This window comes from Nothobranchius furzeri, chromosome 11 (genome assembly GCF_043380555.1).
Source record: "Nothobranchius furzeri strain GRZ-AD chromosome 11, NfurGRZ-RIMD1, whole genome shotgun sequence".
NCBI classification, from domain to species: domain Eukaryota; kingdom Metazoa; phylum Chordata; class Actinopteri; order Cyprinodontiformes; family Nothobranchiidae; genus Nothobranchius; species Nothobranchius furzeri.
In genome coordinates, this window is record NC_091751.1 from 64,816,835 (window position 1) to 64,833,107 (window position 16,273).

Below are 16,273 nucleotides of genomic sequence, written 5' to 3' on the forward strand. Positions count from 1 at the left end.
TTCATCCTGTAGAAATTTATTTAAACTTCCACCAGTTTGCATTACTCGTAATTATTTTATAGGAGACTGTCATTTTGACAATGACTAAAGGACTTTCTTATTTTGACTTCAAAATAAATCTCAAAACAAAACTTAAAATTCACATTATAACAAATGCTAATATTAACTACCACTGATATTAACATTGTCTATGTTCACACTGTCAATGATTATATTATACGACTACAGAGTTTGTTTTATAATAAATCTAAGTGTTTGAGCTCTTTCTGCAAACACAAACTTCTTTCCACCTGGATGGACTACATTTCCCATAAGAATGTGCGAGAGCTGTTTAAATCCCTGCTTAGAAGTGTTTATGGGTTTTGAAGTTTAAGCACCACTTTTCATAGTAGCCATGGCCCAATAAGTACTACATTTCCCATAATGCTCAGCGATCAGAACGTTGATTATCCCTGACCGAAGAGCTTGGCTGTTTGCTGCAGATTGCAAACAGACACCGATCAGATTTATGGAATGATTAGGCCTTACAGTCTCTGGCTCTGGTGAGTTTCTTTAATCTCAGACATTAAAATACATTTTTTACTGCCAATACTCTTACAAAATAAACATGCTATTTTATTTTAAAATACCCAGTAGCCTAATTATAGCCGTCTGTAGCCTTAAAACAGATGCAGAACATGTGCAACTCTCTCTGATCCTTCTTGGTTATTTATTTATTATTTTTTCTGATCTGAGGACTCCTCATGCTCTCCCTGTCTGGACTCAGCATGGCGCAGGAGGAGGATGAACACAGCCTGGAGGCCAAATTTGCAGCAGCAGTTAAAGTGATCCAGAGTTTGCCTGAAGAAGGTGATGACCCATAGCAATCGGTTCTGCTCAGTGATGAGACCCAAGCATCTGTCTAGGTGCAACAGTAAAACCCGTGGCCTTTGGAGAGTAAACGATACATATGACTGCCCTAAATGCAGGGATAGCAGCTGATTATGTAAACAAGTCTTTACTCCCATGTAATGCGGATACTTAAAGTACTTCTTTAATTACAATAATATGTGGTGTGGTAATCCTGAATTGTAAACCGCACCAACAGTCATAGTACTGTGTGTGGCACAAGTGTAAAATAATTTTCGAATCCATTTTTACATCATTGACATCAGAGACGTATTTCTTCTCAGGTTATAATAGTTCTGTGGTCTTTACTAAACACGTTCATGAAGTAAGAATAAGCGAAAAGCAGGCCGGAGCACTCAAAGTGAAAATTACATTTAATAGGTACGAGCACAAAAGACTAAAGTTTTGACACATGCTTGTGTCTTCAGAATCTCTGACACGAGTTAGTGTAGCTCCACTCCGTCTTCTCGTCGTGTCTCTTCCTTCATCCACTCGTAGTCTTCCGTTTGCGAGTTGGGTAACAGCTTGAGCAAAGAAGAGAAGCAGAGAAGCCAAACGCCCCTCCAGCATATCCTCTCTGTCTCGTTAAACAGAAATGTCAGATCCTACAAAGTTTTGGTGAGTGGGGACTCGACAGGTTAAATGACATTCAATAGAAATTTCTGTTTGTGACGATACAAACGGGGGAGTCTTTGAAACAGGTGAAACTCGAATATTAGAATGTGGTGCAAGCATTTCTTTATTCCAGTAATTCACTTTAAAGGGTGAAACTAAAATATGAGACGGACTCTTTACATGCAAAGCCGGATATTACAAGCTTTTGTTTGTTATAATTGGGGCTTGCAGCTTATTAAAACTCCACATTCAATATCTCACAGTCAGAAAATTGTGAAAAGGTTCAATATTCTAGACTCAAAGTGCCACATGCTAATCAGCTGAATCCAGAACAGCTGAGAGTTCCCGAGCCTTTAGATCAGGGCTATTTAACTCCAGGCCTCGAGGGCCGGTATCCAACACGCTTTAGTTTTAACTCTGCTTCAACACACGTGACTTAAATCAGCAGGTGATTAACAGGGTTCTGCAGATCCTGATGAGCTGCTGCACATGTGAGGCCTAGTCCACACGTAGCCGGGTATTTTTATAAACGAATATTTGCCCCTCCAAAAACTTGCATCCACACCACCTCGTTTTAAAAATAAACTCTGTCCACACGTACCCGGATAAATACGTTGTTAAGGACATGCCAGACCTGTAGGCGGCAGTACTTCCCCGTTCTTAACCTCGTCCTTCGTCTGTGGTCTTCCGCAAGGAGCAGTAATTCCGCTTGCAAAAACAAACAAGCAAAAAGCGCTTGGACCATTGATAAAGCGAGCGCGGCTCTGAGGGCATCCATGCTGTCGGCTAGTGTAAACACAGGTCACACACGTGATGTCAGCAATTTTTTGTCGCGGAAAGTGACGTTGCGGACCTTAAAACTCCGGTTTTGTCTGTCCACACGCAGACACCCAAAACGGAGAAAACGCAGATCTTCACTTTGGCCGGAGTTTTTAAAAAGATCCGTTTTCGTGTGAAAAAACTCCGTTTTCATGTGGATGACAGGCCAAAACGTAGAAAAATATCTACGTTTTGGCAGATCCCCGGCTACGTGTGGACAGGGCCTCAACCACTGAATCTAGTGTGTTGGAGCAGAGAAACCACTAAAACGTGCTGGTTACCGGCCCTCGGGGCCCAAACTCGAACAGCCCTGCTTTAGATGTTCTGAAATAAATTGACTTTTGCACCATATTCTAAATTTTTGTTTCACCTGTAATTCCTAGCATCAGAAAATGGATAGTCAGGTTTATATATATATATATATATATATATATATATATATATATATATATATTTGGAGTATTTATACAAGAATCCATCCATCCAGCTTCTGAAGCCGCTTTGTCCATGTAGGGTCGCGGGGGGGCTGGTGCTTATCTCCAGCGGTCAACGGGCAATTAGGCGGGGTACACCCTGGACAGAGAGCCAGTCCATCGCAGGGCAACACAGAGACACACAGGACAATCAATCATGCACACACACTCACACCTAAGGACAATTTAGACAGACCAATCAACCTAACAGTCATGTTTTTGGACTGTGGGAGGAAGCCAGAGTACCCGGAGATAACCCACGCATGCACAGGGAGAACATGCAAACTACATGCAGAGAGATCTCAGGCTGGGAAGCGAACCCAGGACCTCCTTGCTGCAAGGCAACAGCTCTAACCACTGCGCCACTGCGCAGCCCTATACAAGAATCAACTCCTCTAAATCCAAGATCATGGTTTTGAGTTGTAAAAGGGTAGAAGGCCTTCTCCGGGTCAGGGATGAGGTCCTGCTCCAAATGGAGGAGTGTATCTCAGGTTCTTGAGAGGAAGCCGGAGCACGAGATCGATAAGCGGATTGGTGCTGCTTCTGCAGTGATGTGGGCGATGTACCGGTCTGTCGTGGTGAAAAGAGAGCTGAGTCAGAAGGCAAAGCTCTCGATTTACTGGTCGATCTACGTTCCTACCTTCGCCTATGGTCATGAACTTTGGGTAGTGCCTGAAAGAATGAGATCACGGATACAAGCAGCCAAAATGAGTTTTCTCTGCAGGACGGCTGGGCTCTGTTAGAGATGGAGGAGAAGCTCCTCCCACATCAAGAGGAGCCGGTTGAGGTGGCTTGGGCATCTATTTAGGATGCCTCCTAGATGCCTCCCTGATGAGGTTTTCCGGGCACGTCCAACCGGGAGGAGGCCTAAAGGTAGACCCAGGACATGCTGGAGGGACTATGTCTCTCAGCTGGACAGGGAACGTCTTGGGATTCCCCTGGAAAAGCTGGTCCATGTGGCTGGGGAGAGGGAAGTCCGGGCCTCTCGACTTAAGCTGCTGCCCCCGCGATCCGACTATGAATAAACGGAAGAAAATGGATGGACGGTATTTATAGAGGCCGTAGAGATCCTCATGGCAGCACGAAAAGTTGCAAAAAGTAAGATTTTCACCCTTTAACAGCCTCATTTATAACTCTTTTTTTTATCATGTTTCCTTTAATCTCAGGTCTTTTCCAACTTTCTGATGACATGATGCTGATGTTCTATAAATACTACAGGCAGGCCACGATGGGCCCATGTAACAGCCCCAGGCCACTCGGCTTCTGGGACACTCGAGGCAAAGCTGAATGGTGACAGAACTCCTACTTCTGGGTCGTAATGCCACATTTTCATCTGATTTTTGTTACAACCAAACTCCACTGCTCTGTTTAATTCATACACTAAACCGTCTGTGGTTCGATCCTTTTTTTAAACTGCACTGCTTGAGTTTTTTTTTTTTTTTTTTACCATTCGCTGCTTTCCTCAGAGCTGAACTTTGACTCTGTTGCCAGGGATGCATGGAGCTCTCTGGGAAACATGACAAAGGAGGAAGCCATGAAGAATTATGTAGACCATATCCAGCTGGTGAGTCCATTTTCACGGAAGACTGGAGAATAGCAAACCAAACACGGTTGGAATGTTTCATTTTCATTGGTTGCGGTCTCTTTGTCCACCTTGTTATGCTGTTGGATTATAATCTGTATGTATGTGCATTGTAAGATTTTGGAGACAATCCCAGTCTCGGAAGATGTTTCTGAGCTGGTGGAGAAACTTGGTGACTTCTACACAGAGGGAGAAGAAGTGGGTTGGGAAACAGACAAGAGACCCTTCACCAGGCCCTTTGCAGAACACAAAGGTGACTTGAGGAATGAGACACATCCACACAGATTTTTATCACCTAGCGATACTCTGACTGTTTTCTTCTAGAGGAGCTGCTTCAATCAATTAAGAAGCCAAAGATGGAAGGCAAGTCGTTGCCGTTTGTTTAGAGCTGATGTTGGTGTCTGGCTTCTTTCAACATTGTGTTTGGGTTAGCACAGGGGTGTCAAACATGCGGCCCGCGGGCTAAATCCGGCCCGCGAGATGGTTGTGTAAACTTTATTTTCATACTTTACAATGTAGAGTGAAAATAAACTTATCAATGTGAGCAAGTTTCCTCTGTAATGAGTATAAATAACACAAAGCTGCGCTCAAGGCTCACACAAGAACTTGAATCGCATCCTGAAGTTGGCCACCACTCAGGATGTGACTTCTGATGTTGATGCTCCGGTGAAAGCTAAAAGATGTAAAGTAAAATGAGTCAAATATACTTTAAGTGCTGCATGAAACTGATCTTGCCATGTGATCTGTAAGCTCTTTGAATCACTAAGGAATGTTTTTTTTTAATTTGTTATTATTATTATTATTATTATTTTTTTTTTTAAATTTTCAAGTAGACTTCAGGTGTTGTACTTGTACTAAACTGTCCTCAGGCTCCAGCCTTGTTTTATATTTATTGTATTAAAACAAAGAAAACAATCTGAAGTTTTTTTTTTTATTTACCGGTCCGGCCCACTTGGGACTAGATTTCCCTCAATGTGGCCCCTGAGCTAGAATGAGTTTGACACCCCTGGGTTAGCAGAAAAAGGTCAGCATACATTGTAATGTAGTGCGGTGTCGTTTAAGGTGTAGCATCTATTCGTAGCTAATGGACAGTATTTCACTTCCTGCTCAGGCTACGGGGATCTGTGGGAGGATGTACAGAACCTGCAGCAGACGGACAGCAGTGTGCATGGACCCGGTGGGAGACCCGGTGAGCAGGAAGAGGGCAGCGTCAACAGAAGTGAAGTCCAGAGAAATGAGGAAAGTAGTGTGTGGAGAAGAAGTGAGGAAAACGAGGAGGAGGAGGAGGAGTTTTGGGATGACAACATAAATACAATGGATGGAGACAAAGAAAGGGAAGGAGGTACAATGTGGATCTAGTGTTTTGTGTGGTGATGACTGGGATTGTTTAGAAATGAAACATTCAAACCTCATTCATGTTTAGATTTAAAGAAAGCTTTTGATAATATTAAATATAATAATGTTTATTAGTTTGAGGGAGCAGCGGGGTTTGTGCTCTTAATCAAAACAAAGTAAAGTAATCAACACAATATTATTAGTCTTTTTATTACTCCACGTTCCACTTGTTTTGGGTTTTTTTGTGCTTGGTGAATCTTCCAGCCCCATCTGAAGGTTAAAGGGAATAATATATTCAAAAGCTCCATGCTTTCGTTCTTTTTTAAACACAGAAACAGTTTTGTTTACCTGTTTGTAGCTACAGTTTCGCCGACGGCTGCCGGCTTCTTCAGGCTGACGCTGATGGTGGCGCGTCACTTCCTTCTCCGTTTATCTGCGGGCAGCAGAGGACGTTGTCGCCCTCTACTGCCCGCTCTCCCCTCTCCGACGATGCAGTCCCATGCGTGGTCCAGCGTGTAAACTCCGTCGTCCCTGTTCATGGTCCCACATCCACGTCTCCTTATCTCGATTGCTTCCTTGATCCATCTTTTGTATTTTTGTTGTTCGGTGGTTATGATCCGTGTGCTGTCCCAGGAAGGAAGTGACGCGCCACCATCAGCGTCAGCCTGAAGAAGCCGGCAGCCGGCGGCGAAACTGTAGCTACAAACAGGTAAACAAAACTGTTTCTGTGTTTAAAAAAGAACGAAAGCATGGATTTAGAAAGACAGAGCAAGAACACACCTAAGATATTCAAAAGCTGTATTTTATAAAAAGATAATACCTCTGAGGTATTTAGAGGTGTACAGAATGAAGGTACAGTATTTCCTTTAAAAGCTATAATTTAATAAAAAAATAATCAAATATTTATTTTGACGGGCACGGCACTGGGTTTATGTTTACATCTGCCAACCACTAGAGGGCCCTGTTGCGGGTTTCCAAACAGTCTGCTCGGCACAGCGAGGCTTGCGTCTGGTGTCGGTGCAGGATCTGCTCGGTTGCAGGATCGGCTCGAGGTCCTTCGACTGCCGATGACGTCACATTACTGAAAATCTACTCGGCTTTCACACACACGTTTTGGAAAGACATCAGCAGTTTTGTTAATACATTCTTGTTTGTTAACACCTAAATGTTTTCTTTATAATTGTAATTTGTTAATAAAACACCATATTATCTTTGTTTTGTAAAGAATGTGAAACTGCATAAAACCAACATCGGACTGACAAAAATAGAACAGTTGTTATATGTGAAGCCAAATCTGTTTGTATTAATGTGGAGTTCGTCTGTATATTTCCTTAGTTGTTATCTAAATACATTCTTTGACTCAAAATTTTGCTTGGTGTATTTCAATAAAGTTCTTATATTTTATTTTGCCCCATTTCATCAACATCAAGAGCTTTTGAGGGTCACCGTTTATCATTGCTTATATTTTACATTTCCTTTAGAAGTTCGAACATGTTTTCTCCAAAAAGTGTTGATTTTTGGACTGCAGGACTACAACCGCTAAGACTACGACCGCAAATATGTTCTGACCAATCAAAATGATAACGTGATAACGTCACTTCCGTAAGCTTCATGTTCAGCCAATCAACTACTTTGACGTTATCGGCAGTCGAAGGACCCCGAGCCGATCCTGCACCGACAGCGGCACACACCAGGCGCAGAAGTGCCTTGTAAGGACAAGCGCTTCTAATCTGCGCCCTTGTTAACCTACGCTCTCAGTCACATCAGCTACGAAGTGCCGCGAAGACTCGCACATGCAGCGATCGTTTCGGCGTGAGCTCTTATGTTTTTGTGAGCTGTCAGTGAGCTGCGTCAATTTTGGCAGAAAGTCAAACCAAAGCAGAAGAGGCAGGCCGTGAAATTTAACAAAATAAAAGAAAAAATCTAAATAAAACAGGTATTGAAAAATGTGATCAATTTTGTGTATCTAAACAGACTAGAGAAATGAAAATGAACACACACACACACACACACACACACTCCTGCGGAGAAACATAGCATTTGCATAATTTAAATGCAGTTTTTACAGCAAAATATGGATTTAATAAAGGTGACACAAATAAATACACAGCAGCAGGATCAGCGCGGTTTCCGATGTCAACAAGCGGGGCAAACTGGTTACACACACACACACACACACACACACTGTTATGCAATCACACACACACGCCTGCGGAGAAACATAGCGTTTCCATCATTTTAAAAGCAGTTTCACAACAAAAGATGGATTTAATAAATGTGAATGCAAACAAATACATGCATGGTGGCACAGTGGTTAGCACTGTTGCCTCACAGCACGAAGGTTGCAGGTTTGAAACTCGGCTGCGGCCTTTCTGCGTCGAGTTGCGAGTTCTTGCATGCGTGGGTTTCCTCCGGGTACTCCGGTTTCCCCACAGATCACAACATGCCCTATAGGTTATAAATTGTAAGTCGCTTTTGTATAAAAGCATCTGCTAAATAAATAAACAAACATAAACATTGAATTAAAGGGTAACTATACAATAACATTGTACACTACCACAAGCATTAGTTATTTACGTAACCATTTAGAAAGGAACTGGTCTACAAAACAGCAGCAGGATCAACGCAGTTTCTAATAACAAGCGGGGAAAACAGGTTACACACACACACACACATACACACACACACACAGTAAGGGTTACGAGGGTGGGGTGTAGGGGGTTGGATAACAGTAGGCGTGAGGAGAAGTGCTCGTTGAAAATTCTCCTCTGATGTGAGCAGAGGAGGTGCGGACAGTGCATGGATTTCGTGAGCGATCCACTTCGCGGCACTTCGCAGCTGGTGTGTTCCGGACATTGCACTGTAGAAAATGGCAGACTCTGCAAGTCAATCAGCTGCTTTTGAGCCCACAAGGCATTCTAATGTTAAATAGTGTTGTAAAATAAATGTATTAGTAGAAATGAGTCCTTACCCAGTATGATTAGTCACTGGACATGGTGATGGCTGGTCACTTCACAGCGAACCTGACATCCCGACGACTAGAAACATTGTGCTATTGTTGCAGCTGCAACCTTCAAAACACTAGATGTCGCTGTGGTGTTTGCGTTCCATATTCAACCTTTAAAGCAGATGTCCTGTTTTCTCCAGAGCTAAAAGGCTGAAAAAAGTATTGCACCTTAAGCCCCTCCCCCGTTTCCACGATTACGTCAGGAAGCAGCTCCTCTCATTTGAGAACTATAAAGCCACATCAAAAGAAAATGTATTTTCTGTCATCCTAGACTGGAGCCCAGACCGGAGGTTTTTAATGGTGGATGATAAAAGATGGAGATCTGACCCCAAAGGATCCAGCAGCAGCATGGAGCCCAGCATGTCCTCCCTCACCAACGGCACTCACAGCTCCCTCAACAGTGAGCTGGAGGAGGAGGAACTGGCCTTTAACACATATATGCACATTAATGGACCCGTCAGTGGTAAGATCGGTGCAAAACAATCTTAGTAGATCTCAGGATTAAGCTTAACAGTAAATAATCTAATGTTAGCATGATGTTTGATCATCACAAGTAACGGCAAAAGCAGATCGATATAAACATCAATTTTCCACAAAAATGTTAAAACTACAAATTTAAACTTATAGAAAATTAAAATTAATTCAAAATATAAAAGTGATTGTTTGCTGACGCTGGCAAGCCATCCTGGCCACGGCCCAAAGAGGAAGCTCAGTCGTGGGGCAGAGTCTTTCAAACTGTCTCCACATTCAGATGCTTGAGTGTTCGTAGATCTTCGTGTTATTAGCTCGTTAACAGTCATTCCCTGACACGCCGTTCGTTTTTTCCAGGCTTCCAAACATTCTGAACATCTGTGATGCAGTTTGAACAATTTTCCTCCACGTTTTCAGCTACTTCTCCGATTGATCACGTCTTAAAGGGACAACGTGTAGTTTTTAAATGTTAATCTCTGGAAACATCCATCAAAAGGGTGTTGAAAATGAATTAAATGATGCCCAGTTGTTGAAAAATATTGGCGGCTTCTTAACATATAACCAAAGAAATCAGGTCGAACATACATGGGAGTGGGTCCAAGTCGACAGGCGATGCCATATTAGATGCCATGTTTCCTTCTACGGGAGCCCTTGAGAACAAAACACATTTACTGATTTGTACCAAGCTGTTACAAAATGTTCACCATTCATGAACGCTGTTGCTTTACACATTTACCTCTTTGCTCATTGCCACTGATGTGCTCGTCATTTTGATGAAGTTTGCACTCTTCATGACTTTTTGTCCCTGATGGGCATCTGTTGGTAAGGTCTCACTCCAACACAACAATACAGCTTGCTTGCAACAATTTAGGTATCCACTGCCCAGCTATCTCCAGGAAAAATACACACTGTCACTTTAAAACAACTCCTCTCTCTCTCGCTTGCTGCCTGTAAGCAGAGCGGTCAAACCCTCTTATCAGCTGTTTTGAGCTTTGGAAGATTTTGTATATTTTAATGTGTTTTACACATTAAATGTTATGTAAATAGTATTCTATACCTTTAATAATTATTTAAACGATAAACGACCTGCACTTGTATAGTGCCTTTCAGAGTCAGAGGACTCCAAAGCACTTTACGCTACAGTGTATCATTCATCCATTCATACACACATTTGCACACTGATGGTGATGAGCTACATTGTAGCCACAGCTGCCCTGGGGCGCACTGACAGAGGTGAGGCTGCCGAGCACTGGCGCCACCGGTCCCTCCGACCGCCCCCAGGGTTGTGTCTTTCCAGCAGAATTCTCTGTCCAGAGCTGGGATCGAACTCGCAACCTTCCTATTACCGGACAACCCGCTCAACCTCTTGAGCTCCCGCTGCCCTTGTTTAGTTGTTCTGCTGCAGTTCCTCTGGTGTGTGAGAATGTTCAGAAACAGCTAAATGAAACAAATACATATTGCGATAAATATCATTACTGCATGTGCTTCAAGGCCACATCATCATTTCTTCTTCAGACAATGCTTCTTCATTCACGATGATGACGATGTTTCAAGCATCTTCCTCTTATTTCCTGAACCGCTATTGCGGGAAAAACTAGTGCCTTTCTCTAGCAACAGGCAAGAGGTGGGGGACGCCCCTGGACATCTCTGCAGGTCATCGCAGGTCCACACAAAGATAAACAACCATTTACACACTCACGCACACCAAGTACAATTCAGGGTTGCCAGTTAACCTGACGTGCATGGAGGAAACCAGAGTACTCTGAGAAAACCCACGCATGTGTGGGGAGAACAGCTAACTCTGTGCAGAAATGCCACCTTCTTGCTGCAAGGCTGTATAGTATTACCAACAATCAGAGAAAAATAATTTTATCCCATCCTCAGCAATCCAATCCCTAGAACTTTAATATCAGTTTGTTTTTATTTTTCTCGTAGAAAAGTGGTTTCTTTAATGCCCATCGTGACACCAGGCCATCCTCCAGAATCCCTTACGTACCGAGTATCAGCTCTAACCCAATGCTGGTGCTGTCTTGGACGCCTTTAAGTCTTCTTCACAGCATTTTTTTTTTCATCATCGAAGGTGAAGTAGATGTTCATGGAGAAAGCAGTTCAAGCAGGCTACAGTTTGAAAAATAACAATTCAAAGGTCCAATTCCCTTTATTCAGTTCCCCCTCTAGAGCCACAGAATCTGATGGTCACAGAAAATGGTATAACACCAGACATGTTTCTTGTTTTGATTGTGTGCAGCTCTTCGGGCCAATGGAGGTTGTAGTTAAAATGTGTTTTTAAAATAAAGTTGGACTTGACTTGACACTGGATACATAAAAAAAATAAATAAATCAACATTTTCTTTAGATTTCTATTGGAGACCTTTTGCCATAATTCGAAAATACTTTGCAAGGTAATATAGCGTGACTTTTTTCTTGGCTTCATGATTTTGACAAAAACCAAAGATCAACATGAATTTTGGTTTCTTTTCAGATCCGAGCTATGCTGCTCCCGGGAAGACCCATCGACCTGCAGACTCTGATAATGAGGAATTCTGCGACTCAATGGAGCATCTGGCAATGGAAGAGGTTTAACGTCTCTCTCCTGAAGTGTTAAACGTGTCTACATGAATGAAATGAAAGGCCTGCCATTCCTTAAAGTGACAGTGTGTATTTTTCCTGGCGATAGGTGGCAGTAGATGCCTACATTATTGCAAGCAAGCATTATTTTTGTGTTGGAGTAAGACCTTACCAACGGATGCCCATTAGGGTCAAAAAGCCCCGGGGAGTGCAAACTTTAGCAAAATAACGAGCACATCAGACACCCTTTCATTACTGGCAACAAGTGAAGAGGTAAATGTGTAAAATAACAACATTTAAGAATGGTGAATGTTTAGTAACCATTTGTTACAAATCAGTAAATGCATTTTGTCCTCATGGGCTCCCGTAGAAGGAAACATGGCATCACCCAGAGACTTGGGGTGTTTCTCAATGTCAAGGCGCCTGGCCTTGCGAGGCGATGTCTCGCGAGGCCAGGCGCCTTGCTTACAAGGACACTGTCCTTCCACGTTCAGAGAAAGCAGTTGAATGGAACAGACGAACATCACGTGACCGCGGCTTCCACGGCGGTTACGTAACGTCTTGTGACACGGGACACATTATATTTTATACGTATTAGTTTCAATAGAAATATTTAACGAGACTTTAACTTTTTTCATTGTGTAAATGTTTATTAAATTAAATATATAAGTGAGTTACGACCCACTAGCCACCGAAGCTGCAACTACTAAGCAACTAACAACCATAAATAACTTCTTTGGATCTAAAAAAACATTTTAAATTAGTTAACTTACTTGTAAACTTGAAAATTGTCCCCGAAGTAGCTGCCGGCTTCTGATCCGCCATCCTTTTGAAAATACTGTGGTGTATTATGGGCAATTTTTGACCAAGGCTAGGCTACAAGACACCTCCAATGTATCCTCGCTCAGCTAGCTAAACGGCTAATAAACGGAGAACACACGCCTTGGTAGAACATGAACATTGGTACACGCCTTGGCGGCTCTCGATGACGTATCTCCTAGGCAACCGGGGCGGGGCCAAGACATCAAGGCAAGGTTCCTTGGCATTAAGAAACACCCTTAGACCCACTCCCATATATTTTTGACCTGATTTTTATGATTATATGTTACATAGCCACCAATATTTTTCAACAACTAGGCATCATTCAATTCATTTTCAACAACATTTTGATGGATACTTCCAGAAATTAATGGTAAAAATTACACATTGTCTCTTTAAATGAATGCATACCAATCGCCTACTTTCAGTTTGATTCCAAGATCAGTTTTTTGGTCAGTTTACTACTTCAGCTTACTAACTGTGTCTCTGTTTCTTTTAAATTAACAGTCTGCATCAAAAGGCCTGCTATCAGCATCAGGCGTCGCCTCGACGAGCCCAAACAGTCTATGGTTTGAGAGCTACACCACTTTGAAAGAACCTGAGAATATCTTCTTAGGAGATCTAGGAAAACACAACAGCAGCTTATCCAGAAGGGGACGAGGTGATTCTGCAAAAGGTTTTATTGATCCATAATCATTTTACTCCCCAACAATAGCCCCTGTTTTCCACTTAGTTTGGATTAGGACGATCTGTCTGAATTTCCAGGTTCTCAATCACCAAAAATCACCAGCAACCCTCTGCGGTGCGTCAGCGTCGGTGCTTCCTGTAGCTGTTTGTCGACGAGCAGGCGTCCTGTCGGTGTTACAAGAGGAAACGTGAAAGAGCAAATAGCCACGGCTCTACTGGGGCTGCAGCGTGACGTGGCCGACGTGCTGCACAGGCTGCACGCTCTGGAGGAGCGGACAAGGTCACAGGTGGAACTTCAGGGTCGTTATTTCAGTTATTGCTTTGTGAGCCGGTGTGATATTTCTGCATCCACTAAAAAAATCTAAATATTTTAGTCGAGGTCGTCTTCGCCAAGGCAGGAAGACTCTTCATCAGTTTCACTAAAGGTCGTGGAAAAGAAAACATCTTCGTTGCATCATTAATATAAACTTAATTCATTATTAGCCGCTTTAACTCTTGTTTTTGTCTTTGTACTTTAGTTCCGGAGGCCATCCTGGTGGCCGTTTGACTTCTCCCCGCTGACTGTGCTTTTGACCACACTCTGGCCTCTTGTCACCCACTGGCTCGTCCAGCTTTATTTACAGCGTAGGCGAAGGTGAGCAGACGGCGAACGGCAACCCTGGCGACATTTCCTCTCTGCGTTCTGTAGCCACAGACCTGCTTCTGCTCTCCTTCTCATAGGAAAATCCCATGACCTGTCTGACAATCAACGAGGATCAGAGATGCTCTTTCGTTCCTTTGGGGCTTTCTCCAGCTGCAGTCACGGATGAGTTAAAAAGGGTCAGATATGAGTAGGGAATGAGACTTCTGGCAATGAAAGGGGTGTTTTTGAAAAAAAAAAAACAAAAAAAAAAAAGGATGCTGCCTCACAGCTGCAGTGAGATCAGCATGAGTTAGTAGTTTAAAACGTAGATTAGGAAGAGCTGATTAACCACAGCAACTAGAATAAATGAAACAATCACACTGTAGACGTAGATCCTAGAGTAAACTAAAGAAGGTGTTCTTTGGGTGGGTTTCATTTATCACATCCACCTTTTAGACTAGGCTTTATTTTACAAACGTAAATAATACAGGGTCATTTCTATCAACACAGTAGGAGGTTTCAAATATTTAACAAAATATCTGTGTGTAAGTTTGTTTAGTTCAGTGGCTAATTGTTGACTGCCATGACTGGAGGCGTGGGAAGTCGGGGAAGCACCAGTTTTATTTCAGAAATAAAGGATGTGTGTGTGTGTCCTACTTAGGGGGCATTAAGCTGCTTAAAATGACTGAATATTAAGTGAAAACAGAGAAAAATGTACTCTGTAGCAGTAAAATGTCATAATGGGAAACAAACCTAAAAGTGCAATAAAATGCATTAATGGAATAAGCTCTTTATTTATATTCTCGATGTAATCCGCTGGTTGTGGGAGTGGTAAAAGCTGTGGGCCTTGCTCTACTCGATCAGTGTTTCCCAACCTTTTCTGACTTGCCTAAGCCATTTACACATAGCTCTTTAGTCAAAAGTGTTGATGATTCCCCAAAAGCAGAACGTAAATGAGAACCCTTTCAGCAAAACTGCCTAACGCTGAACCACGTCTCACTTCCGGTCTGGCTCATGTGATTTTTTTTTTACTTTATGGCCTAGTCCACACGTAGCCGGGTTTTTTTAAACGAATATCCGCCCCTCCAAAAACTTGCATCCACACCACCTCGTTTAAAAAATAAACTCTGTCCACACGTACCCGGATAAATACGTTGTTAAGGACATGCCAGACCTGTAGGTGGCAGTACTTCCCCCGTTCCTAACCTCGTCCTTCGTCTGTGGTCTTCCGCAAGGAGCAGTAATTCCGCTTGCAAAAACAAACAAGCAAAAAACGCTTGGACAATTGATAAAGCGAGCGCAGCTCTGAGGGCATCCATGCTGTCGGCTAGTGTAAACACAGGTCGCACACGTGATGTCAGCATTTTTTTTGTCGCGGAAAGTGACGTTGCAAACCTTAAAACTCCGGTTTTGTCTGTCCACACGCAGACACCCAAAACGGAGAAAACGCAGATCTTCACTTTGGCCGGAGTTTTTAAAAAGATCCGTTTTCGTGTGAAAAAACTCCGTTTTCGTGTGGATGACAGGCCAAAACGTAGAAAAATATCTACGTTTTGGCAGATCCCCGGCTACGTGTGGACAGGGCCTATGACAATCCTCATGTTGCGTCCAGAAAAAATAAATTCCATGTGGAAACTTTCCAGAGCTCCGCACCCGGATCAACACTGCAGCCAGTGTGAATGCTCTGATTAGACTTGATGGTTTCTGATGTGAACGCCCTCCCTCAGTGCAGCTGCACAGGCCTGCTCTGGTTTCCCTTCAGTCTATATGCATTTGATGCTCTTTTGATAGCTGGGTTTGTTATTTATTTGGACTAATATGACCTCAAATCTGTATCCAAATATATTATTTATGCATGTCAAAATGTTTCTGAGCGTTGTCACATGATTTGCAGCTGAACAAATACTTCTAAAAAGTACATGATTTAATTTGAAGAACATTTCATGTGCAAATCTAATAAAAACATACAAAACCTTTCAAATCATTTTTGTTATGATTGTTTTTCTAAACAATGTAACACAAAAATTCTCATAAAATGAATAAAGATGAAGATATTTTAAATAAAATACAAGCTAAATGTAATGAAAACACAGAATTCAGAACTGAAGTGAAAAATGTAGAAACAGCAATACCATTTATTCCTGATTTTCTGCATATCCCCTGTAATACGCTTATGGACTACTAGGGGTATACACGTACCCCTGTTTGGGAATCACTGCAATATAGTATAGCCTAATTACAATAGCTGTCATGAACAAGAAGGGGGATTTAACAACCTCCAGTGGTGAAAAACTAGAACTAAACTCAAATTCATCCATCCATCTTCTATACCCGCTTATCCACGCAGGGTCGTGGAAGGCTGGTGCCTATCTCCAGCAGTCTTTGGC

The 16,273-nt window shown here is 42.5% G+C and overlaps 1 protein-coding gene across 3 annotated transcripts; it reads left to right on the forward strand.

Annotated features, from left to right (window-relative positions):
• The first annotated feature begins 427 nt into the window (after positions 1 to 427).
• On the forward strand, positions 428 to 15,870 carry LOC107384316 (acyl-CoA-binding domain-containing protein 5-B). Of its 3 annotated transcripts, none has more exons than XM_015957511.3 (14): positions 428 to 542; positions 736 to 849; positions 3,962 to 4,085; positions 4,287 to 4,359; positions 4,495 to 4,630; positions 4,702 to 4,740; positions 5,489 to 5,719; positions 8,991 to 9,182; positions 11,673 to 11,767; positions 13,085 to 13,253; positions 13,343 to 13,551; positions 13,639 to 13,689; positions 13,783 to 13,898; positions 13,985 to 15,870. In XM_015957511.3, exons 2-14 carry the CDS (start codon positions 744 to 746, stop codon positions 13,995 to 13,997), a joined length of 1,554 nt encoding a protein of 517 aa, XP_015812997.3. In that variant the 5' UTR covers positions 428 to 542; positions 736 to 743; the 3' UTR covers positions 13,998 to 15,870. The 3 variants fall into 3 exon arrangements, with proteins under 3 accessions (XP_015812997.3, XP_015812998.3, XP_015812999.3); XM_015957512.3 differs by having other exon boundaries at positions 13,085 to 13,238; XM_015957513.3 differs by having other exon boundaries at positions 5,489 to 5,566.
• Positions 15,871 to 16,273: the final 403 nt, after the last annotated feature.